General features: G+C 40.2%; 1 protein-coding gene across 2 annotated transcripts in view; it reads right to left on the bottom strand.

Moving 5' to 3' along the window:
- EML4 (EMAP like 4) overlaps positions 1-17,962 on the bottom strand; it is a 128,096-nt gene extending 110,134 nt beyond the window's left edge. For both annotated transcript variants that reach the window (XM_087823513.1, XM_087823514.1), the window contains exon 1: positions 17,800-17,962. In XM_087823513.1, coding sequence (XP_087679639.1) covers positions 17,800-17,824 — 25 coding nt within the window. In that variant the 5' untranslated portion in view covers positions 17,825-17,962. The remainder of the gene's footprint in view (positions 1-17,799) is intronic.
- Positions 17,963-25,082: the final 7,120 nt, after the last annotated feature.

Below are 25,082 nucleotides of genomic sequence, written 5' to 3'. Positions count from 1 at the left end.
CATGATCTCAGGTTGCTGGGATTTTAGGGGAAGAAACCTAAGGTAGTAAGTTTGGCATTAGAAGAGAAGATAGATAACCCACACTCAAACAGTCTAAAATTTTATTATTCTTGTTCTCATTTTGAAAAGAGTATCAATTCTTAAAACAGGTTTTTTACAAGGAATCTTTCATTTAACAAATCTTGCTGCCTCTCTCCTACACTTCTAAATTTGAAATGAAACCATGAGTTATCTCTAGTCTGGTTGTAAAATACAACACAAAAAAATATACATAAAGCCAATTTTGACTTCTTAATGTGTCCTGTAATGTTGATGACCAAGAAAAATGGATTCACGGTTCTCCTATAGCTGTATACTTTAAATAAAATTTAGTGATTGAATTTTTCATAAAACACTCATTCTCCAATATTCAACTTTAGAAAACAGTAGCAAATGGAATTAGTGTGATGCAGTAGAAAAGCACACTAGATTTTTGAAGGCATGACACTTGGCTTTAGTTCTTGCTTCATCACACTAGTTGTATGATCTGAAACTTAGCCCTCTTAAATCTTATAGCTTCCTCATTCATGAAACATTGCTTTTAATGCCTGCTCTAACTCCTAAAATTGTTAGTAAATCAAGAAAGATCATATTCTTTAAAGTAATTTTAAAAGCAAACTCTAAAATATAAATATAAAGTGTTAACAATTACTGAAATACCATTTCCTGTCAGTCTATAAAGTTTTAAAGTTAAATATATTTCTAAATTATTTTTCAAATGTAAAAAATTTAATTGAATTCTCTACTATACAGCTATAGTAATCAAGACTGTGGTATTTGCTCAATGATAAACATAGCAATCTATGAAACAAAATGCAGAGTCCAGAAACAGATCAACACAGGTGGTCTATTGATTTTCAGCAAAGATGCCAAGGCAATTCAATAATGTCTAATCTTTTCAACAAATGGTGCTGGAAAAATAGGTATCAATATGCAAATAAATGAACCTTGATTCTTACCTCATACCATGCACAAAAATTAACTCCAAAGGGATCACAGACCTAAAAAAAAAAGAGCTAAAACTACAAACTTCTAGAAGAAAATCATAGGAAACTGTGACATAAAAAGTAATATTTTATTTCATTTCTACCTCTAGTTCCTGATATAAAACTCCTAAAACCCCTAGAATTTTCTGAGTAACAGGGATGAGTGGAGCCCCTTTCAACTATACCTGAGATAATTTTTGGAGGATGGGAGCTGGTTCCTAGAGGAACCAACTACATTAGAAGGTCAGAACTTTCAGCCCCTCCTCAGAGAAACTAGATATTGACTCAGTCATCATTAGTCAATGACTTAATCAATCATGCCTATGTAATAACTTTCATAAGAACCCTAAATGACGAGGTTTGGGAAGCTACTGGTTAACAAGCATATCAAGGTGCTGGGAGACTGACATGACCCAAAAGGGCCTGGAAGCCTCACATTCCTTCCCACATAACTTATCCCAATGCATCTTTTCCATTTGGGTATTTCTGTATTGTAGTCTTTAGAATAAACCAATTAAATATTAAGTAAAGTGTTTTTCCTGAGTTCTGTGAGCATTTTAGCAAATTATCAAACCCAAGGAGGGGACTATGTGAATCCTCCACTCATTAGTGGTCAGTCAGAAATGCGTGAGGCCTGGACTTCAAATTGGCATCTGAAGTGGGGGGAGTATTCTTATGAGACTGAACCCTTAACCTGTAAGATCTGCATCAACTCAAGGTAGTATCAGAATTGTCTGGTGTAGAAAACTCACACATTTGGTGTCAAAAGTGCTGTGAGCAGAAAAAATCGTTTCCTTTTAGAATCTTTGTAAGCTTGACTTAGGCAAAAATTTCTTAAAAAGGACACAAAATTATATACTATAAAAGAAAAATATGATAAATTAAACTTCATCAAAATAAATTAATAAATTGGATTTCATAAAAATAAAATACTTTCACTCTTCAAAAGACTATGGAAGGAAATGCTTACAAAACACATAACTGATAAAGGATGTATTGAGAGTATATAAAGAACTCTCAAAACTTAATAAGACAACCCAATTTTTAAAAAATCAGCACCAAATAAGCAAATCCATAGAGTCAGAAAGTAGATTACTGATTGTGGGGAGACATATATATGAATGTTCACAGCAGGTTTATTCAGAATAGCCAAATGTCCATGATCTGGTAGATAAATAAACTAATAAAATGTTACTCAGCAATAAAAAGGAACCAACTACTGAAACGCATAACATGAATGAATCCCAAAAGCATTACACTATGTGAAAATCATAAAAGACTACAGATTGTAATATTTCAGCTATATGAAATTCTAGAAAGACAAAATGTAGTAACAGAAAGCAGATCAGTGGTTGCCAGTAAAGTGGGGGTTAAGAGAAAGGATTGACTGCAAAGAGGTACAGGGAACTTTCTGGGGTAATGGAAAAATATTCTATATCTTGATTATGGTAGCGGATACACAATGATGTAAGTTTTTCAAGACCCCATTATACTCTTAAATTTGGCATAATTTATTATAGGAAAAGCATAGCTCAATAAAGCTGATTTTAAAAATTTGAAATCTCAAGGCTACTCTGTAGTTGTATTCTTTTTCACTAAAAGCAAGAGATGAGCCTGACCTGCGTGGCTCAGCAGTTAAGCATCAACCTATGATCCAGGAGATCATGGTTCAATTCCCAGTCAGGGCACACGCCTGGGTTGTGGGCTCAGTCTCCAGTGGGGGCACGCAGGAGGCAGCCCATCAGTGACTCTCTCATCACTGATGTTTCTATCTTTCTCTCTCCCTCTCCCTTTTTCTCTCTGAAATCAATAAAGATATATTAAAAAAAAAAAAAAGATGATGAGATGTTCTATGATGTTTTAAGACAAATGACTCTGAGAATTTGCTATCAAGAATGCATTTCATTTGATAACAAAAATGCCTGACAAATTTCCAAAGGAATAGATTACATTACGTTTTAAAGAAGTCCAATAATACAAAATAGCAGATTGGCTCATCAAGGGATACACAGAATGTCAGTGATGAGAGCTAAGAACAGATAAGCAGACAATAAGCAGGCAAAGAAAACAATTTTCAAAGCAATGCTCTAAAGATACTTTCTCATACAACTCTTAGGAATGTGTTTTTCTCTTATTTGTTGGTTTTAAAATTCCGTAATTTTCCCTAGGGTATATGGCAATTCTGTCAATATCTTATATATATGTACTGTAACACATAATATAATAAATAATGTATAAGAAGAAACAAGATAGCAAGAAATGAGGCAAGAAAAAAAATACTGAGAGGATTCCAAAATTAAGGGAAGTAGTAAGGAATAAGGCTGGAAAAGTCAAGTTGGAGCCAGGTGGTGGGGAGTTTTGGATACCAAGCTAAGAGTTTATCTCATAGAGATTGGAAATGACAAAAAGTTTGTAAACTGGGGACCAACAATAAAAATATATTGAAAGAATAATCCAGTGGCTACATGCAGATTAAATGAGACTGGCAGCGATCAATTGCTAAGACATTAATTTCTAGACACTAAAACAATTGCCTGAAGTAGGTCAGAACACTTAAAAATATATCAATAGTTTTCAAACTACTGAAATAATTTCTACGTTGTTGCTGTGACACAGGCACACTCCCATGAGTCTTATCCAAAAACACATCTAACATCATCTTATAGATGCTACTACTAAACAACTGTTCAGAGCGCAGCAAATAGCCTGAAGTGCTTTAAGTACCAAAGTAGGTGTTAAGGTCCGGAAAGAAAGAGGGCCAGAAGGTGGAAGTAGTGACTTCATCCTGGTCACACAACCCACTGTTTGACTCTACCATCACCACCACCCACAAACAGCTGTTTGGAGATCTCCACAGCATCCTGAGAATTCTCCTTAGTAACTGAACAGGGGTCCTGAATCTAGTTTGACAAACTGTGACCTATAGTAATTAACTTGCAAAAAAAAAGATTTTATAAAAATACAAATTCTTCCACAAGAAAAAATATTAAAACTCAAAAAAAAGTCCAAAGATATAAAAGTACTAATAAACAATAAAATCTTAAATATAAATGAAGCCAAGACAAATTAAGAATCTGAGAATGAACACCTAAAAAAATATACAGATTCTAAAACCTTGTCAGATCAGATACAGTGACTAAGGTGTAGGATAACAAAGCAGCCCAAGCACACTGTCAATGTTTCACCTACTTGTTGTTTCTCCCCCATATTACTTATCTCTAAGCTCATCTGAACAGAACCAAACCTACGCAGGTTATACCACCATCCATGCTATGAAAAAAGGATAGCAAGTTTATAATTGATAATACAGATATCAGTATTTATACAGGAGTGTTTGATGTCCTAAGAGAGAATAATTTAATGAAAATTGTTGACTGTCTATCTCCCCTCACTATAATATAGGCTTCAGTAGAGCAGAGATTTTTGTTTCTTTTGTTCACTGACACAGTCCCTGTACGAAAACTATTCCTGGTGTGCAGCAGTGGCTGAATAAATATTTGTTGAATAGATTTTTATTCTGGAAGATATAGCTTATTTCAGTCACCAAAAAGCTGTCACAGATATTACTATAATCACCCGCATATGAAGGGTTGTAATAACAGGTTCAGTCTTATTCAATCTACTTAACAATTACCTTTGAGAGTATTTTAAAAGCTGAAATTAAGATGTTTTGGTCCTTTAGAAAGTTATTACAATTAATTTATGTAAAGTGTCTAACATAGTTACTGAAATCATAGCTGAATAACTAACTGATGGGCCTTTGCCTTACTACCCCTTTTCAAAAAGTTGTTCATGTGAACCAAATTTCTCATGTCCATGAACTACAGCATCAGTGATTACTTCCTAAAGCAAGTGTACTGTAGATCATAAACTAAACAATCACATTACCAACGACATAGAAAAAGCAAATATCTTAGAAAACTAACACTTAAAACAGGTAACAGAGAGGACAGAAGTCAATGAATTCACTGCCTTAAATTAGGATGACACCAGTAGGGCACAGATGACAACAGCCCCTCCACAGGTTGAAAAAAATGCAACCTAAGTCAGCTATATAGATAATTTGTCATTTTCTCAGATGTATGGGAGTAGGGGGAAAAATGTTATTCCTTTAAACTGTTTCCGAGAGCTGAGGGGTCCATTTGTGACCTGACCCCCTACTTTTCTGCTTATACCCTAAACATGCATTTGAAAAAAACATAAAAAGCTAAATGGTGAAGGTTCAAGGTAGCCCTCCATGTTTCCAAAGCTTCCTATACTCCACAACCACAATTTTTATTACTCTGTATTTTTAAAGCCTGCATTATAAGCTCCATAAGAGCTTTGTTTATAGCTGGAAGACTGCTGAGCACATACCAAGCATTCAATAAATATTTCCTGAATAAATATTGCCTGAATCCCCCACAGAATTATAAGCTTCATGAGAGCAGGGATTTCAAGTGTCTCATTCACCAATTTATCACTGCCCTTAGTACAGAGGGTGTGATCCACAGAAGCTAATCAAGGCCCATTTATTTATTGAACGCGTTTATGACCAAAAAACAAAAATGAGACTCAAACTCATTACCTTAGCCCCATTAACATATGCACTAATGAAGCAAGAAGTTTCAGTGTGCATGTAATCATTAAATCTCATTCATAAACAAAAATTTCAAGAAAAGTAAAATATTGCCCTGACCGAGCTCAGTTGGTTAGAGTGTTGTCCACATATACCAAGGTTGCAGGTTCGATCTCCACTCAAGGCACGTACAAGAATCAACCCTTAAATGAATAAAATAAGTGGACCGGCCGGGCGTGGCTCAGCGGTTGAGCATCAACCTGGAATCCAGGCGATCAGGGTTCGATTCCCGGTCAGGGCACATGCCCGGGTTGCGGGCTCGATCAATGACTCATCATTGATGTTTTTCTCTCTCCCCCTCTCTTTTCCTCTCTCTGAAGTCAATAAAGATATATTTAAAAAATAATAATAGTAAGTGGATTTTCTCTCTCTAAATATCACTACAGTAAAATTAAAAAAAAATTTTTTTAATAAAAAAAGTCAAATATTACTTTCCCAATCAGCTCTCTTTATTCTAAACTTTGTTTCCCCATACCTTATCTCAAATAATGCACAATACCAGATCCTAAAAAAATCAAGAAATTGTGCCAAAACATCCACACTAACCATAATTGAAGGGAATTAAAGATGAATGCCAAAAGGTACTAAAAGCAGTAAAAAAAAATCAAAGGCAATGCCCCAACTAAACTGAAAACAGGATATCCTTCAAAGCTTAAAAAAAAAACAAAAAACTTCCTACTCACTCATCAACAGAAGTAAGTTATGACACTTTTCTGGAACAAATGGCTCAAAGAAAAATGCAAACAAATTTTGTCATTTGCTCTGACATGTCAGTTAAAGACTAGGATACTTCTGTCACTTAAAGATGAGCATAAGACAGTCACTTTGAGACCAATATGCAATGCAAGAGTAAAAAAAAAAAAATTATTTAAGGAAAAGTATCAGATATCAACACTAAATAGTTCTGTTTTAAAACAAGAAATCATCGATTTTGGAAAGTGAGAAAAACATACATTCTTAAAGGAAGAAAAAGTGCATTCTTATTATTGAATACTGTAAATATAACACAGCATAATTTGACTATAACATACTAACACCTCACTGATCCAAGGATTTATCTTAGCAAAAGAAACAAAAGATAACCTTAACAAAAGAAAATACAGGGAGCGTAAGCGGTATGTATCATCAAGTTTGTGAGATAAAAGCTCGTGCACTTACATTAAGGACCTCATTCAGAAATCTATTTTCCTCTGAGGAACATCTGGTATCCTGTTATTCACAGTATGATCAACAATAGCAATATATACTAGTTACGATCCTGTCCCTGTAGCTGTGACACCACACAATTTAAATACATATAGTCCTTGAACTCTTGGTTCTTCCTTTTTGAGGTTCAAAACAATCCTTATACATAAGTCAAACCAGCTTTGTTATCTGGTTTCCCAGCCCACAAGAGATTTAAAATTGGAAATAAAAAAAGAGAGACTAGAAACAATAACCAATCCAGTAACAATGAGCCCCTCTAGAGTCTGGAATACCATCTCCTCACAAAAGGAACCACAACTTCTTAGAGAAATAGCTGACTGCAGAATTAGACCAGAATGTGTAAAAGAAAAGTCTGAACATCTTGTCATATCAAACAGCAAGGAAGCCAGCAAAACCCACTAAGATCAGGACTCAGGAGTCAATTTGAAGATGCTCCCTCCCACAGACCAAAGATGGGAGGGGAGGGGAGGGGGGAAGGGGGGGAGGGGAGGGGAGGGGAGAGGGGGGGAGGGGAGGGGAGGGGAGGGGAGGGGAGGGGAGGGGAGGGGAGGGGAGAGGAGAGGAGAGGAGAGGAGAGGAGAGGAGAGGAGAGGAGAGGAGAGGAGAGGAGAGGAGAGGAGAGGAGAGGAGAGGAGAGGAGAGGAGAGGAGAGGAGAGGAGGGGAGGGGAGAGGAGAGGAGAGGAGAGGAGAGGAGGAGGGGAGGGGAGGAGGGGAGGGGAGAAGGGGAGGGGAGGGGAGAAGGGGAGGGGAGGGGAGGGGAGGGGAGGGGAGGGGAGGGGAGGGGAGGGGAGGGGAGGGGAGGGGAGGGGAGGGGAGGGGAGGGGAGGGGAGGGGAGGGGAGGGGAGAAAAGAAAGGAGGGGAGGGAAGGGGGAAGGGGGGAGGAGGGGGAGGAGGGGGAGGGGAGGGACAGCAGCAGATAGAATATATCAAATATATAAAAATCCATTACGGTTCAACTTATAGGATATATACAGACAAAGAGACATGTTAAATAATGCTGAAGAATACAATCAGCACTTGTGTTAAATTCTATAGGACAAAAAGAAGGTCTAGTTTCTTTAACAAACTACAAAGGAAAAAATAAAGGGGAAGGGAAATAAACAGATTAAAAGTCTTAAGAAACAGCAAATCTTGTTTAAATCCTGATTTAAATAAACCACTATAAAATGATACGAGAAAATCAGAGATATTTGTATATTTGATATTAAGAAATTATTGTCAAATTTTAGGTCTGATAATAAAGGAAGAGTCCTATCTTTCAAGAGATATGTTCAAGTATTATAAATGAGATTTTAAAAATAAATAAATAAAAAGAGAGGAAAGAGTAAAGCACACTGACACTAGGTGACAAACAGCAAGAAGACAGTTATAACTGTCTAGAGTCATTTAGTGTGTGGAGCGAACAGCCCTACACAAATAGCTCTTGAAGGCACTACTATATTATAGCACAGAACCATGTCTAATGCTAATAACCACCATCAGTCATCAATAATAAGTTAAATTATGTTCTATATACACAGCTTGAGAAGACCAGATGTCCAAATAATGATGCATTAAAGTTTATATTTATATTTGCTGAGAAGGAAAGATGATCACAATATTTTAAGTGGGAAAAAAACACAGTTGATTTTGCTGCTTAAATATATTTTCTTTTAACTAGCTCCCTCACACACAAACCACCTAACAGTATCTTGCTCTCTAAGAATATTTGCTGGTTGTTTAAATATAGAAACAGGGTAGTAAGAAATATCCTGAATGACTTCTCATTGACAGCAAATACCTTGAAACTAATTTACTTTAATGATCTAGTCCATGTGTTTAACACAATGTTTAACTGTGAGATAAAATATTATACAGTTACAAAATTACAAAAGAACCATAAAAAATGTCCACAAACTTAAAATGACTTAATCCAAAACCTGAACCCCATACTTAAAAGTATATAAAGTATATATGTGAATGTGATTATAGACTGAATTGTGCACCTGAATCATCTCATTGTGTCAAAAAACAAGGAAGTCCTCAAAAAATGACAGGAACACGCCAAAACAAGCTAGCAATAATGGGAACCCACTAGCCAAAATGGAGCCAACTTGAGCTTCAAAATAAACAGATTATGGCCCATTGGAAAAAATAGAATACCTGAGTCCATACAGATATAAATAAACCAATAAATTGAGGGTCTAATGAGAAACAGAATAATTACAAAAGTTTCAAAGCACTATCTACAAATTATTACTAATTACAAAAAATTTTTAAAAGTATTTTTGCAGTGGAGAAGCTTGGCAGGCACCACCTTAATACAATGATCAAAATGGACATCACTAGTTAAAGGGACATATCAAAATTGTGTGCCATCTGATAGGATACAGTGAGACAAATCACAGCTCACTTCTGTAGCATTTGTGCCAATGATATATAACTTGTATCTAATTAGGAGGAAACATCAAATTTAGGGACATTCTACAAAACAACTTGGCCTGTAATCTTGCAAAGTGTCAAGGTCATGAAACCCAAGGAAAGACTAAGGAACTGTTCCAGATTGAAGCAGACTAAGGAGACAGGACAACTAAATGCAACATTTGATTCTAAACTGGATCCTCTTGCTATAAAAGACATTATTAAGGCAATTAGCAAAACTTGCATGGGTCTGGGGGTTTGATAGTAGTGCTGCATATTAATTTCCTGATTTTCTTGCTTGTAGTATGGTTATGTAGGAGAATTTCCTTGTTTACAGGATATACACACTAAAATGTTAGCAGGCAACAGGGCATCAGTTAAGCAACTTAATTCTGAAATTGTTAAAAGCATGAAGAGGACAGGACTCCCACCTCTTGGGCTAGGTAGAGACTGCAAACGTATGCTGATAAAAGCCAGATAGTAGGATAAATACCTGAAACAAACTATGTGTAAGCTAGGGACTGAGGCTGCTTACCTGTCACACCACTTAGTGAGTATATACATCATCTATGGAATGCAAGCCCAGAGTGGCAAGATCATTCCATTTTTCAAGAGAAACCAAAGATCCAGATTTTTATGTGAAATTTCCCAATCTTTAAAACACTCAAAAGGGCCAAACAAAACATGTCTGTCGGCTAAATTTGAACCACAGCTGCCTCTGGCCCAGAGGCATGTTTCCCAAACTGAGGCCTAGGGATAAAAGGAAACCACATGATATACATGGAACATATTCTTGGGAGCCACAGTTTATCCCAAGAGTTTGCCTGGAATTTTCTGGGACAGAAGATATTTCTATTTCCATATTTTAAAAATGCTATATTATGGAGTAGAATGCAAAGTTCATATGATATCTAAAAACTTTTCAGTTGAAAAGTAATTTCAAGCTTACAGAAAAACTGTTAAGAACAAGAATAGTAAAAATATCCACAGTTTTTACCAAATTCATCTGTTGTTAACATTTTATTCATTTGCTTTATTTGCACTCGAGCATCCTCCCATCTTTCTTTGTTCCCTCCCTCTCTATACAGCTATGTATATATACATACATTTATATGCACATATATAAAACATATACACACTATACAATTTTTTTTTCTGAACCATTTGGGAGTAAGTTACATGTATGTGTGTGTGTATATATACATATATGTGTGTGTGTGTGTGTGTGTCATGGCCCTTTCCCCTTATAAACTTCAGTGTGTACTGCCTAAGAATAAAAACAGGATAGTTATCAAACTCAATGAATTTAATATTGATGCAATACTTTTACCTAATCTACCATCCACTTTCTCATTTTGCCAAGTGATCCAATTATCCAATCATCCTTTATATATCATTATCCCCTCTAATACAAGATCCAGTCCAGGATCAGGTATTGCAAGTAGTTGTCACGTCCCTTTAGTCTCCTTTAATCTGGAACATTTCCACAGCCTTTCATTGTCTTTATAACATTAATATATATATTTTAAAGAATTCAATGTTTCCTCATGAGTAGATTCAGGTTATGCATTCCTGGCAGGAGAACTATGTAAGTGATGTGTTCTCAGGGCATCACATTCAGAGGCATACAATGTCCACTGGTGCTATTTATTTTGATCATGCACTCAAGGTGTTATCTGATTTCACCACTGTGTAGTGTTACTATATTTCTCCCCTTGCAACTAATAAGCAATAGATAGATATTTAAGATCATGCACACATCCTGCTCATCAAAATATCCCCTAGACTTAGCATCTATCAATGATTCCTGTCTGAATAAATCCTTATAATGGCTGCAAAATTATCATATGAATTTTTTAGTTAAATAAACTCCAAGTTTTGGCTACACTCCCAGATCCCTTAGGTGTAAGCACTCAGTCTCCTCCACTTTAGAAGCACCATAGTGCAATGGTATGTGTGCAAAACTGGAATAATCAGGCACAGCCTCCTAAAAAAAAAAAGTGTGCTTGAGCCATGCCTTAAAGACTAAATACATTTTAAACAGCTAATGAGACAAGAAACAGTGAAGAAACAGACAACTTCATTAGGAAAGCTAAAAACACAATATGGTGAGTTATTTATGCAAAAAATAATTTTTAAAAAATCCTTTTGCAAAGTAAATAACATACCCTAGCCTATCAGTTTTATAAAACCACATTTCTACAGACTGAGTTTGCCTGAATTAAACTGATCCTAGAACTACAGATACATTTTTGCTGCTATTAACTATATTCTAATCATTATATTCAGATTCTAAGAACCTCAGAAATGGAGAGAACAATTCAATCCAACGACTTCTGACTGTTCATCTTCTTCACGTGTGCCAGCCTAGTCTCTCAAAGACAGGGGTTGGCCATAAGAAGTGTGCCTTTCATCTAACTGTGGCCCAGAGTAAGGAATAAACTTTACATTGTAATTCTAAGGTTAAAATATAAAACTGAAGAGTTTCTTGAATCAAACCATTATGTGAAGCATCTTTTACAATCTTTTTATAATCAATTTTTTATAATCTTTCTTCCTTCCTTTCCTCCTCACTTATTCTTATTATGTTGATCTTAACCCCAAATATCTATTTGTAAGTCCATAATAATAGGCCATACACAAGACATGCACTTGAAAAACACTACCCTAGAACCTAGCGCAGAGTTCTTTATCAGGCTGCCAACAAAGTTTGGAACAAAGTTTTCACTCATTTTAGGTAAAATGAGAAAAATAAGAACAACATAATGAGTTATTTAAATTTTTAAAGGACTCTATTCTGAGGTAGTATGGGATAATCTTTTGGTCTTCAAACTTATTTCTCTTATGAAACAATGGTGAAAGTTGTAAGTTGCCAATGATATACTGATCCCCTAATTTCTTCCCAAATTTTACTTATCATGAAATCTCTACTGCTCTGCTGTGAGATTTCAAAAACACATGAGAGTGTCAGCCTTCAACAGGCTTATAATGAGACTTATAATAAATGTAAGACTTGTAATAATTATTTATGCCTTATAAGAAGAGATATTCTGTGATTAAGTGCCCTAAGAATGCTCCCATGTTAAAAGTTCAATGATAAATAAGTACTTTAGGATGGGAATGAAAGGAACAAATAAAAATAAGGAAGGGTGTTTAGAAACGGATACTTGAGTTGGGCCTTGAAGGGTACTGAGAATAGTCAGGAATGAAAAAGTACCAGCCAAATTTGGGAAATAAGAAATAGGTCATTTTGGGCAGGACATATTAAGATAACAGAAATAATGGAGGACCTTGAGAACAAGGCTAGTGTTTGAAATTAGCCATTAAAGCAATGAAACAATCTGAGAAAGTGAATGGCACAATCAAAGCACTGCCTTAGAAAGATTAATCTGAAGCTCCCCCCCCATAAATGAAACAGGTGGAGGTTCTTGAGGCTATCAATAATCCAAACACTGAATAATAAGTATTTGAATTATGGTGGTGAAAAAGGCAAGTAAGAGTTTCTGAAAAAAGGGACAAGAATTGACAAGTCTTGGCAGAGATTTTAATGTGGTAGGCAAAAATGGCAAGGAATTAAACATGATTCTGAGATTTCAGGGCTGAGTGATATGGACAGTGGAAAATAAGGGAAAAAAGCTGATTTAGAGGAAGGGTAGTTCAGATTTAGGCATGTTAGATTTGAGGCACCAGTGGGTTAAGAAGTCAGTAATGGGGTAAGGAAAAAAATATTGGACTCACTCAGAAAAATCTCAGTTCAGGTAAAAAAAAAAAATTTTTTTTAATGATTAAGATCCAATGAAAAAAACCAGAGTGCAAACTTTTATCTACAGTAGATTTTAACTATGTAAAAAACTAGGCAGAGAAAAAGACTAAAAACAAGTATATCAACATGTTAACATCAGATGCATACAGATGAGCTAGAAATAAGATAATTTATTTTTCTTTCTTCTTTTGTACTATGTTTTCATTGTATAAAATAAGTACAAACCTGACAGGTAGTGTCTCTCCCACTCCTCCCTCCCCCAAAAATAGAAGGAAAAAGTCTGGATTCAGAGTCTTTTTTAAAAATGGCAAACCCTCTGAATCTCAGTTTCCTCATCTATATAAGATAAATTTCTTCTCTCCTCAGGTTAGTGTGCAGATTAAATGAGATAAAGCTTTTTGTAAACTATACATCAATAAGCAAAGTTAGGGCATTACAGTAGTCTGAGACAGCTAAACTATAGGACAAAAGATCATACACAGATTTAGAAATACACTATAGGTTGGGAATCTTCCACACTGAGGCAACAGTTGATGAAGTAGATTATTTCCTTACTTTTTTAATGTCTTAAATTCCATCTATTTTAAAATAAAAATGTTCTCAAATTTCTTGAAGTTTTACATGTTATAGAAATGGACCCATATACATAAAATTAATGTAGTTTTCCCACATCATTCAAATTTAAATATAGGCAGAAAAAGACCTAGTAATATTATTCCCTAATATCTGAATTGCTAAATAAATTACTTCATTGTTTTAAAAAGCCAGGCTTTATAGAGATAAATTTAGCAATCTCCAAATGTTCTTTCAGAAGTTACATGCTTGATACATCGCACAGCTTTCTAAATGGTGACTCCCTCCCTCTACTCCCATTTCTAGTACTTTACTTATGCTTAAACATCTTTAGATATCTATTTAAAACCACATAGTAAGCTTCTAAAAGGTAAGAAGCCTGTCTTATAGGTCTGTCCTTCCCATAAAAACAAGCAAACATAGTACTGGTCACAAAATAGGTGTTAATCCACATGTAAGTACTCTAGCTAACTCATGTTGTAGTGACCATGTAAGAGTTACTACTCATGTCATGTAATATAACTTAAGCCTATCTTCAGTCCTTCAAGAGACAACCAATAAGAAATTAAAAGTTAAGAAAAAATTCCCCAAATGTTATTATGCAAGAAACATTTTTATGTGACTAAATATATAAAGAATGCTTTAGACTAGATTAATATGTAAAAATCATAGACTGCACTATTCCTTTAAGAAAGCAAGAGTATATGAGATAAGAGTCATAGTTCTAATGCTGTGATGTTAAAAACATTGTTTTCTTAAAATATTTCACAAATTGAAGCATACTGCTACTATTTGTTCATATACCCTGCATCCAGAATGTTATGTTCCTTATAGATACTAACCCTACAATTAATTCATTATAATTTTTCTTTAAAAGTACGTTTTTGAGGTTTTTGTTTTAAATCTTGAGAACAGAAACAGTTAAAACTGACATAGTTAACTGTATGTTGTCTTTGAAGTATAAACTTATTAACCTCTAGTAAATTCCGAAGTAAACCTCTTAAAATTAAAGCCTTTATTATAAAAAAAAGATGTTAAAAAGACTAAGCATGAAATGCACCTATCTCTTGCCTTATGAAAATCAATAAAAAAGTCATGTCAATAGTTTTCCACTTCTGCACATATACCAAGATTTAAAATTTATACTGTATATACATTTTGTACATGTGTGTGTATAGTGATTTGGAGGCAGAACATCAAGATAGACTGTTTAGGGTACTCCCCACACACAAAGTTTTAAAAAAATTGTTTCCAAAGTGCTGCCATTTTTAATTACCATAATTCGTAAACTAAAGGATACTAGCCTAAGGGAAATTCCAGAGTACAAGCACCTGCCAGCCAAGTTGCCTGAAATTCATCAGCTGCAGAGATTTAAAGCATCCTTTAGTTGTTTTTATGTAAAACAAAAGTTACACAACTGGTATATAATTTCAATGTGGTACATATAACATGGTCAATCACTTAAACATTCCTCTCAATTATTTCAAAAACCACTACACACACAGTTTTAATTGCCATTAGACATCCTATAAAATGCATATAATAGTGTTTTCCTTATCTAAATACTCAACAATCAAGGGTACAGTTTAAATTTTAAGTTTTTCACTTACAAAGTGATTTACCATGAGTCTCTTAAATAATCAGTTTCTCTAGACTCATTCTGTTTATAAAGCACTCAACTATTCTGCTTATAAAAATATAGTTTTCTCACATTTTTTAAGAATGCATCTAGTATATAAAAAGAGATTCGCACATAAACTTCCTTGAGAATAAACGCTTTCAATACTTGTGACCCCAGAAGAACTTCACATGTTTTGAATTCTTGTTTGGTTAAATAAAAGTTTTTAAACATCTATTAGAGTACAAGTGCTTGCCTTTACATTCATAGCTCTCCTGATGATAAAATAAAGATCAATGTAACTCTCAGCTCTAGACTAATAACTATAGGGGACAGAAACAAGCAGTTTGGCAAGAGCTGAGCAAAGCTCTGCTTAAAGGCTACCAGTAAAATATACCAGCACTACCCCTCCCCCACCCGAACCCTTTAAGGTTTCAATTAAGATGGGGCCTAGTTTTACTCTTACAAGGGGGACAGAAAGAGAAAGCACAGTGCTCCTGCTGAGAACTGTCTTCATCAGAAGCAGCTCCAGAAATACTGCCAGGAACCATTTCTTTCCCTCTCCGCTGACACAGATTCCTCTCCTTAGAGAACAGCATCACCCCTGTTCCTGATCAACACCACATCTAAAGAAAGGAAAAGTTTCATCAATGTACCACCCAAAGGATGGTATCAAATAAGAAAAAATCCAATATTGGGGTCAACTCTAACGTGCTCTATGAAATGTGGGAGCCCCAGCTAAAATTCATCTTCATCTAAGTTGCCTCATGAAATGGCAAGTGGGATAGTTAATTAACAAGGTATAGCCACTATTTCAAAATAAACCTTAGGGCCCCAACTGGTGAGAAGGATTCCCTCAAAACACAGAGAGGAAGCTTTGGCAAGCCTTCCAGAAGTCCTTACCAACAGGAGAGAAGTAGGAACAACTAATTCTACAGTGAGTGGTGAATCCACCGTTTCCATAGGCTGAGCAACCAACAGTGCAGACAGCTCAGGCCCCCCACCCCCAACAGCCCTCAAGACACTCAATTTTTGTCTCGTATATGATCACCCATTTGTGACCACATAAGACAACTCGTTTGGTCCAATATAACTGGCAAATAAATTCAGGAAGGAGGCAAAAAAAAAAAAAAAAGGCAGTGAACAGTTGATGCCTTTTTAAAAAGCCCAAGAATGAAACCACCTCACTATGTCAGGAATTATAAGACATCAAAGGTTAGATAATGGACAACAGGTGCCTTTGGGGACGAAAGAGTAACACTCAGTTGCCTATTTTAGGATTTCACTCTCAAAGCAGTTTTTTTCTTCCCAAAGAGCCAAAATTATGGTTTGGTTTTTTTTACTAGTTAATACTTATAATGGGTCCATTACTCTTGGACTTACTTTTTTACTTTAGATAAAAGAATCCACCTAATCCCAACACAGCCAGATCATGTACTGATCCATGAACAGGAACTAGGGATTTATAATCAAGAAATGCAAAAGACAGACATTTGAATACAAGCTACCTCCAAATATAATACTCAAAATACAAATCCAGCAGCAGGTATCACCTAACTGCAGTATCAGCCAAAGCAGAAACTGTTTCTCTCGCCATCACAACAATCGAGCTCAATCTTTACAGTACCCAGACTTCAGTGGCCTCACAGAATAGTAATTCCAGACACAGGTTACAGGGCCGCGAGTACCAGCCTCAAGTTCTGGTTCCCTTATCCAGTTACAAAATTTACTACCTTTATTTGGGTGAAAGGGGACACAAAGGATACTTAAGCCTACTTAATAACCTCGTCCCTTTCTCCATTCCACGAAGACGACATACTCCAAAAATGGAGAATCCCTACTTTCCCGGACACAGGCGCCCTTTCCTAGGCACGCGCCGGGCAGGACGGCTTCTCCCCAGCAAGGCTCGCAGGGCCAGATACTATTGCTCTCATTCCTCTTAAGGAGGTCCCCCAACACAGATGCACCTCTTCCTTTTCTGTATTAGGCAAGTGATGCTTCAGTGTTTCTGGTTCCCTCCACCCCTGCTAAATGCTCAGCGAAGTGAAGGAAAGTTGTCAGTTACTGAGAGATGCAAGAAGTCTCCAAGTCTAAAGTGAGGACCGGAGTGGCGGTGCCCCCTCCCTGAGAAGGAATGGGGGTCCCTGCCCTAAAGGCAGCCTCTGCGTGGGTGAGGGGTGTCCCCACTCTTAAGGAGCTCCCTGCATGGAAAAGGGAGGAAATGCCGTATCCCGAAGAGGGGTCAGGGTCTGGGAGAGGGGTGTCCCAGCCCTGCCGTGGGTCTGGGGGGGCCCAGAGCGCACGGGGAGGGGTGTGCCGGCTCGTGGGGCCTCCCTGGGAGAGGAGGCTCCCGCACTGGGGGCGGAGGCCGGCACCGAGGGGCGCCGGGCGGAGCGCGGGGTCTCGCCCGAGAGGCTGGGAGGGGGGAGGGCGCCCGAGTCCGCCGGAGCCCGCCGGGGGCGGCAGCCTCGGGGGGACCTGTGCGGCGGGGCCGCGGCCATCCCGGGGGGCAGGGTGGGGAGCAGGCCCGGCTGCGTGTCGGAACACCAAGGCTCCCACCCTGCGCGGGGGAGAGGGCTCCCAGCCGCACTCACCCAGGCTGCCGGCGAAACCGTCCATCTTGCGGGAAAGCGCCGCGCTCGGGGCTCAGCGGGGCGGGCACTTCATTCAGCGGACCGAGTGGCCGACGCCGAGCCTGCCCGCTCGCTCTGGAAGCCGCCCGGCTCGGGTCCCAGACCCCGCCCCGCCGTCCGCCGTCCCGTCAGTGGTCCGTCCGCCTCGGGGCCGTCGGCCGCGGCCGCCAGGGCCACTTCCCCGTGAGGGTGAGAGCCGCGCCGCTCCGCCGCCCGCCCGGCCTCCCTCCCCGGCAGCAGCCGCGAGCCCCGCGCCGCGCCGCGCCCCGCCCCCGCGCCCGCGCGCCGCGCTGGCCCCGCCCCGCGCACGCCGTCACGTTTCCGACTCCGCCCCCACGTGACGGCGGGGCGGGGCCTCGGCGACCCTGCCTTCTCACCTTGCCCGGGCCTGGGATCCCGCCCCCTCGCGCGGGGCGGGCGGCGGCGCCTGCGCGGTGGGCCGGCCGGGGCCCGGGTCCGCGCGCCGGCTCCGTGGGGGCGGGGCTGGGGAGGCCTCAGGTGCGCGGCCCTCGCGGGCGCCGGGGCTTCGCGGCCCTGGCCAGCCCGCAGCTGGGGCCCCGCCCCCGAGGAGGCGGTCACCTTGTTTATGCCGCTGGGGCCCTAGAGAGTCACCCAGGCGCTTGCAGGGACCCCCTGTCCCCGGGGTGACCGCTGCCCCGGCTGGCCAAGGGCGGGTGGGAGCACGTCTTCCTGACCAACGCAAGGCCGCCGCTGCTGCGGCCACCGGGCCACGGCAACCAGCAGCGACACGTGCCGGCGCTGGACGGGACCAGGAGTGCCCGGGCCCCTAGGGGGGACCCTGCGCCCCGGAAGGGCCGCGGCCTGCCAAGCCCTGGGGCCTGGCGCAGGCACCGCGAGAGCCCCGCTTCTTCCCCCGGTGTCCACCAGCGGGACCGGGCGCCTCGAGCGGGGCGGCGGGGCAGGCCCAGGGCGGCGGGGCAGCAGGGCAGGCCCAGGGCGCGCGGCCGGCTCGGGCCGCTGCACGTGGAGTCCCTGAGCTGCGGGCCTCGCGTGCTCCCTCCCCGCGGGAGGACTGGCCTTGCGAGCTGGCCGTGGGTGCGCTCGCCCTGCCTCCCTCCTGCCCCGCCGGCCGGCTCCTCCTTCCAGGACCCGCCCACGCGTCCCCGAGGCCTCCTGGGGCCGGGCCCGTGGGTCAGTCACGAGGCGAGAGCTCGAGGCCCCGGGACCTGAGCGGGCATCGGCAGTAACAAGGGCCTGAGTTGGGGGAGAACCGGCGTCGCCCGGAGAGGGGCGGTGAGGAGGCGGCGCTGCGGGGCCCAGACGGCTGCTGAGCCCGCTGTCCCCGCAGCTCAGCCGGTTAGACCGTGGCCGGGATGCGCGGAGGTGGCGGGTGGGCGGTCAGGACACGTGCAGAAGGCAGCCAATGAGCGCGCAAGTGAGGGGGCAACCAACCAGCGTCTCCCCCAGTCAATGAAACACAGCGAGCGCGTCGTTGCCGTCCTGCCGTAGGCTCCCCGGGGGCCTCTGAGCGCCTCCCCTGCCCAGCTGGTCCGGCCCAGCGTCAGGGCGCTGGCCCATCCTGAAGGGTCCTGGGTTCCATTCCAGCCGCGGGCACGCATGTGCCTGGGCTGCAGGCTCCGGCCTCGGCCGGTGGGGCGCGTGCAGGAGGCAGCCGGTGGGATGCTCGCTCACGCTGATGTTCCCCGCTCTCTCTCTCACTGATGTTCCTCTCTCTCTCTCTGTCACTGATGTTCCTCTCTCTCTCTCTCTCACTGATGTTCCTCTCTCTCTCTCTCTCACTGATGTTCCTCTCTCTCTCTCTCTCACTGATGTTCCTCTCTCTCTCTCTCTCACTGATGTTCCTCTCTCTCTCTCTCTCACTGATGTTCCTCTCTCTCTCTCTCTCATTGATGTTCCTCTCTCTCTCTCTCTCATTGATGTTCCTCTCTCTCTCTCTCTCACTGATGTTCCTCTCTCTCTCTCTCTCACTGATGTTCCTCTCTCTCTCTCTCATTGATGTTCCTCTCTCTCTCTCTCTCACTGATGTTCCTCTCTCTCTCTCTCTCACTGATGTTCCTCTCTCTCTCTCTCTCTCATTGATGTTCCTCTCTCTCTCTCTCTCACTGATGTTCCTCTCTCTCTCTCTCTCATTGATGTTCCTCTCTCTCTCTCTCTCTCTCTCATTGATGTTCCTCTCTCTCTCTCTCTCATTGATGTTCCTCTCTCTCTCTCTCTCTCACTGATGTTCCTCTCTCTCTCTCTCTCTCATTGATGTTCCTCTCTCTCTCTCTCTCTCACTGATGTTCCTCTCTCTCTCTCTCTCTCATTGATGTTCCTCTCTCTCTCTCTCTCACTGATGTTCCTCTCTCTCTCTCTCTCATTGATGTTCCTCTCTCTCTCTCTCTCTCTCTCATTGATGTTCCTCTCTCTCTCTCTCTCATTGATGTTCCTCTCTCTCTCTCTCTCTCACTGATGTTCCTCTCTCTCTCTCTCTCTCATTGATGTTCCTCTCTCTCTCTCTCTCTCACTGATGTTCCTCTCTCTCTCTCTCTCACTGATGTTTCTCTCTCTCTCTCTCTCTCATTGATGTTCCTCTCTCTCTCTCTCACTGATGTTCCTCTCTCTCTCTCTCACTGATGTTCCTCTCTCTCTCTCTCTCACTGATGTTTCTCTCTCTCTCTCTCTCTCATTGATGTTCCTCTCTCTCTCTCTCACTGATGTTCCTCTCTCTCTCTCTCACTGATGTTCCTCTCTCTCTCTCTCACTGATGTTCCTCTCTCTCTCTCTCTCACTGATGTTCCTCTCTCTCTCTCTCACTGATGTTCCTCTCTCTCTCTCTCTCATTGATGTTCCTCTCTCTCTCTCTCATTGATGTTCCTCTCTCTCTCTCTCTCTCTCTCTCATTGATGTTCCTCTCTCTCTCTCTCTCACTGATGTTCCTCTCTCTCTCTCTCACTGATGTTCCTCTCTCTCTCTCTCTCATTGATGTTCCTCTCTCTCTCTCTCTCTCTCATTGATGTTCCTCTCTCTCTCTCTCTCTCTCATTGATGTTCCTCTCTCTCCCTCTCATTGATGTTCCTCTCTCTCTCTCTCTCTCTCTCTCACTGATGTTCCTCTCTCTCTCTCTCACTGATGTTCCTCTCTCTCTCTCTCTCATTGATGTTCCTCTCTCTCTCTCTCTCTCTCATTGATGTTCCTCTCTCTCTCTCTCTCTCTCATTGATGTTCCTCTCTCTCTCTCTCTCATTGATGTTCCTCTCTCTCTCTCTCTCTCTCATTGATGTTCCTCTCTCTCTCTCTCTCTCTCACTGATGTTCCTCTCTCTCTCCCTCTCATTGATGTTCCTCTCTCTCTCTCTCTCTCACTGATGTTTCTCTCTCTCTCTCTCTCATTGATGTTCCTCTCTCTCTCTCTCTCACTGATGTTTCTCTCTCTCTCTCTCACTGATGTTCCTCTCTCTCTCTCTCTCTCTCACATTGATGTTTCTCTCTCTCTCTCTCTCATTGATATTCCTCCCTCTCTCTTTCTCCCTTCCACTCTCTCTGAAAAGCAATGGGAAAAATATCCTTGGGTGAGGACTGAAAAAAAAAAAAATTCTTCCCTAAAAATCTAAACGACTTTTCATTTCTTTTTTGGCTATCAGACCTGTGTGTCTTGTGAAAACCATACTAAGGCAAGCCAAGATAAATTCAGGTTACAGACAAAATGGTTTCTAAGGTTTCCTCCATCAAAATTAAATTATTTACCCAAAGTTTCCCCTGCCATGAACATTTTCATTCCCATAAGTTTCTGTTAAGTCTAACCACTTAATGTTTAAGAAGGCCTTGATTCTGACAACTCTTCTGTGTCTGCATGCGACATTCTCTGTCTCGGGTCAATTAAAAGAATAGGAACTTGCATTGATATATAGATATATATGTATTATTTTTAATTCAGAGAAGGATCAACATTTTGTGGGACCCGAAGCTTATACTACTTGTGGAACCCTTTTGAGAAAAACGAATTAAAAAATTACAAATTAGCTTAAATAGGCTATTTGTTTAGACTGAGAAAAGAAATCACAACAAATTACATATTTGAAGAAGCCTGTAATAACTACAAACATTACAAAATTGAGAAATATAACATTTAATTAACTGCCTAACATGCCCCTAATACTTTTTTTCTAAATTTCTGGCTGCATACTGTTTGATTACCTGTTAATATGATTATTTTTTTCTTACTAGATATCCTTTGCTGGGATCCTGCTTTATGACAGGTTTTGTACCCAGGGCCTTTATACACCTGACCCCATTTCAATGTCACAGCAAGCCTATGAATTCAGTATTATGAATATGACAGTGATTTTTTAAATAACTTTTTAATTAGATAAAAAGATAATTTAGTTTTTAGTATCTAGCATGGTTGATCAATTCGTCTTTATTATTGATAGCTGGCATGCGTAAAGAAATCACTTCTCACATACAGTACAGGGTTTGCAGTATTGCCACAGGAATTCTGATTAATTCTATTTCACATGATTCCCATTTTTAAAAAAGAAATAAAATGTATGGTGAATTTTAAATTATACACACTGCCTTATTAAGTATATCCTGACAGGAGAGAATTTCCATTGTGGTTTGACATCAGCGAGTACCAAAATTTCCACTTATAATTTTGTATATATATATATATATATATATATATATATATATATATATATATATTGATTAGAAGAATTCTCCCTAGACTAGCTTCTGGCTCATGTTTCAAACATTGTTTCTCCCACACTACCCACATACTTTCAGCGGCAGCCATATGTTCATATCACATTTTTACCTCTAGTCCTGCACCTCTGTGACAGGATGTCAGGGGTCATTGAAGTATTCCTGGAATCTATTGCTAAATGAAGACAGCCAGCAATAACTTAAGTGTAAGTGAGATTGTAGCCGAAAGACACACTTTCCTAGAGCCTTGGAAGAGACTCATGGAGCTTGTTTCATAAACATCATAATAAATCTGGCCTGTTTTACTTTTATTTTTATAAAAGTAATCCGTGCTCATCCTAACTAGTGAAGCCAACCAAAAGTTTATTAAAAATACAATTTTTTAAAAAGGCAAAGACAGGAAATACGAAATCAGTGCTCAATCAGAAAGGTAAGGAAAGTTCTTATTAAATCTTACTCTCCTTTCCAAGGATTCCCTTGTCCATTGTACTCCATGGCCCCTGCCTTTGCTATTCTACAAAAGGGTGTTGGGGAATATGCCTTCTCTATAGACTGCTCAGCTCACTTCCTATTGGTGCAAATATGAGGTGCAAAGTTTACTTTCCAACTCAAATAATCAAAGAATTTATTTGAGAACATGATTCCCTCAAAAATTTGGTAGGCCTTTGATTTGTTTGCTTTCAGTCAGCAACATGTGCCAATAACCACACCCAAAGTTCTTTTCTGCACATAATTCTCAAGCATGATTTACCTCTTTACTCTCCTTCCCAAGTTCCACTCTCTCTCTCTCTCAATCTGATAGGGGCTATCTTCAGGACAACATCTTGGCTAAGAAGACCACACTCTTAATCAGATCTTTGCTGTGAGTGTGGGTGTAAATAGACCTTACTCAAAGTTTTTAATATTTTGTTTTCTACCTGGATGTCTAGAAGTAGCCAATTTTCTAATCTTTTAGCACCCAAATTTCTGGACTTTCTTTAATTCTCTTTTTTTTCTGCTTGCAAATCAGTCCATTCTTTCCTGAGCTTTTATCTTTCTTGTAATGCTTTACTAAATTTAGCAAACAGTAGCCAATACACACTAGTACTCTTGTTCCCAAAACTTCCTCTAGAGCTATAGGCTTACTAGGCAAGTAGTGTGCCACCTTCTAAGTTATCACAAGGAACAATTGTAACAAGTCTTCTGCCATGACAACAAAGCTCTCAAGTAATCCAGCCTCCAGTCTGTTTCCACACCTTTCCTGACCCCGTGAAGAGTTCAAGGTCACATGCTTTAGTTCTTTTTTTTCCTTAAAACAGTATCCAACTTCAAGGTTTCATTTTCTTTTTTTAAAAGATATCTTTATTGATTTCAGAGGAAGGGAGAGAGAGAGAGAGATAGAAACATCAATGATGAGAGTCATTGACCAGCTGCAGCCTGCAACACAGGCATGTGCCCTGACCGGGAATCAAACCCCGATCTTCTAGATCCTAGGTCGGTGCTCAACCACTGAGCCACGCCTGGCTGGGCCAAGGTTTCATTTTCTGTATTATTCAACATAGTCTGACTGCCACTGTAAACAATCCCAAGTTTTCAGTTGGTTTAATATAACAAATTTTTTTCACTCTTATCAGTATCCAAAGCAGGTCATCAGGGCATTCGGCTCCATGAAGTCATTCAAGGATCCAGGCTTCTTGTATCTTGAACTCTACTCTTTTCAGCCAGTGAATAAGGGTGGTTGTTGAAGAACATGGGAGATCAATCAGAAAGCTTTTATGTTCTAGGCACAGAAGTGTGTACTTCACTTTTATGCACAGTCATGGGCCAGAACTTTGTTGCATTACCGCATTTAATGGCAGGTAAGGCTAAGAAATATTGTCTAGCTCTGTAACTAGAAGGAAAAGAGAAACATTTTGGTGACAATGAGCCAAACAATAGTTTTTACCATACTTTCCTTCATAAGAGAAATTTTCATTTACTTGAATGATATTTAATGTGTCTCACCCATTTTATTGTACACTACAAGGAGAGTTTTTAGAATATAGGAGAGGTAGTAAGTACATCCTAGTGGTTAAGAGTGCAGACTCTGGGTTCATTCTGTCCAGAGTCACATCCCAACTCCCCACTTACTGGCTGTGTAACATTAGACAAATTACCTAATCTCTCTGTGCCTCATCTTTTTTCCCATCTGAAATGAGGATGATACCATTTCTAATTCCTAGAGTTACTGAGGGGATGCAGTGAGACAATACATGTAAAGCCCTTAGAACAAGGCCCCTCGTGTTATAAGAACGGAAACTGTTAGCTGTTGTTATTGTAAGTGGGCTTGCACTGTGTCTATTTCTGCTCACCTTTGTATACTCCGTGGCTATTACAGAGTAGCTGTTTGATAAATATTTACTAAATATTTAACAAACACAGAACTCTGAAAACTAGACAACCTGAATACATTATTTCAACTAGGGCCCAATTGTTTTAAAGCAGCCTTGAAAGGTAAGTATAAACTCATTTTGACTTCTTGGCTTTCTCTCCCTCAGACATTTAAAAAGTGTTGTCAAGAGTAATTAAGTTGGGTTTGTTTTTTAAGTATGCTGGGCTT

Source organism: Miniopterus natalensis, chromosome 13 (genome assembly GCF_054644295.1).
Source record: "Miniopterus natalensis isolate mMinNat1 chromosome 13, mMinNat1.hap1, whole genome shotgun sequence".
Lineage (NCBI taxonomy): Eukaryota > Metazoa > Chordata > Mammalia > Chiroptera > Miniopteridae > Miniopterus > Miniopterus natalensis.
Note: the sequence above shows the minus strand (reverse complement) of the source record. Positions and strands in the feature narration are given on the sequence as shown.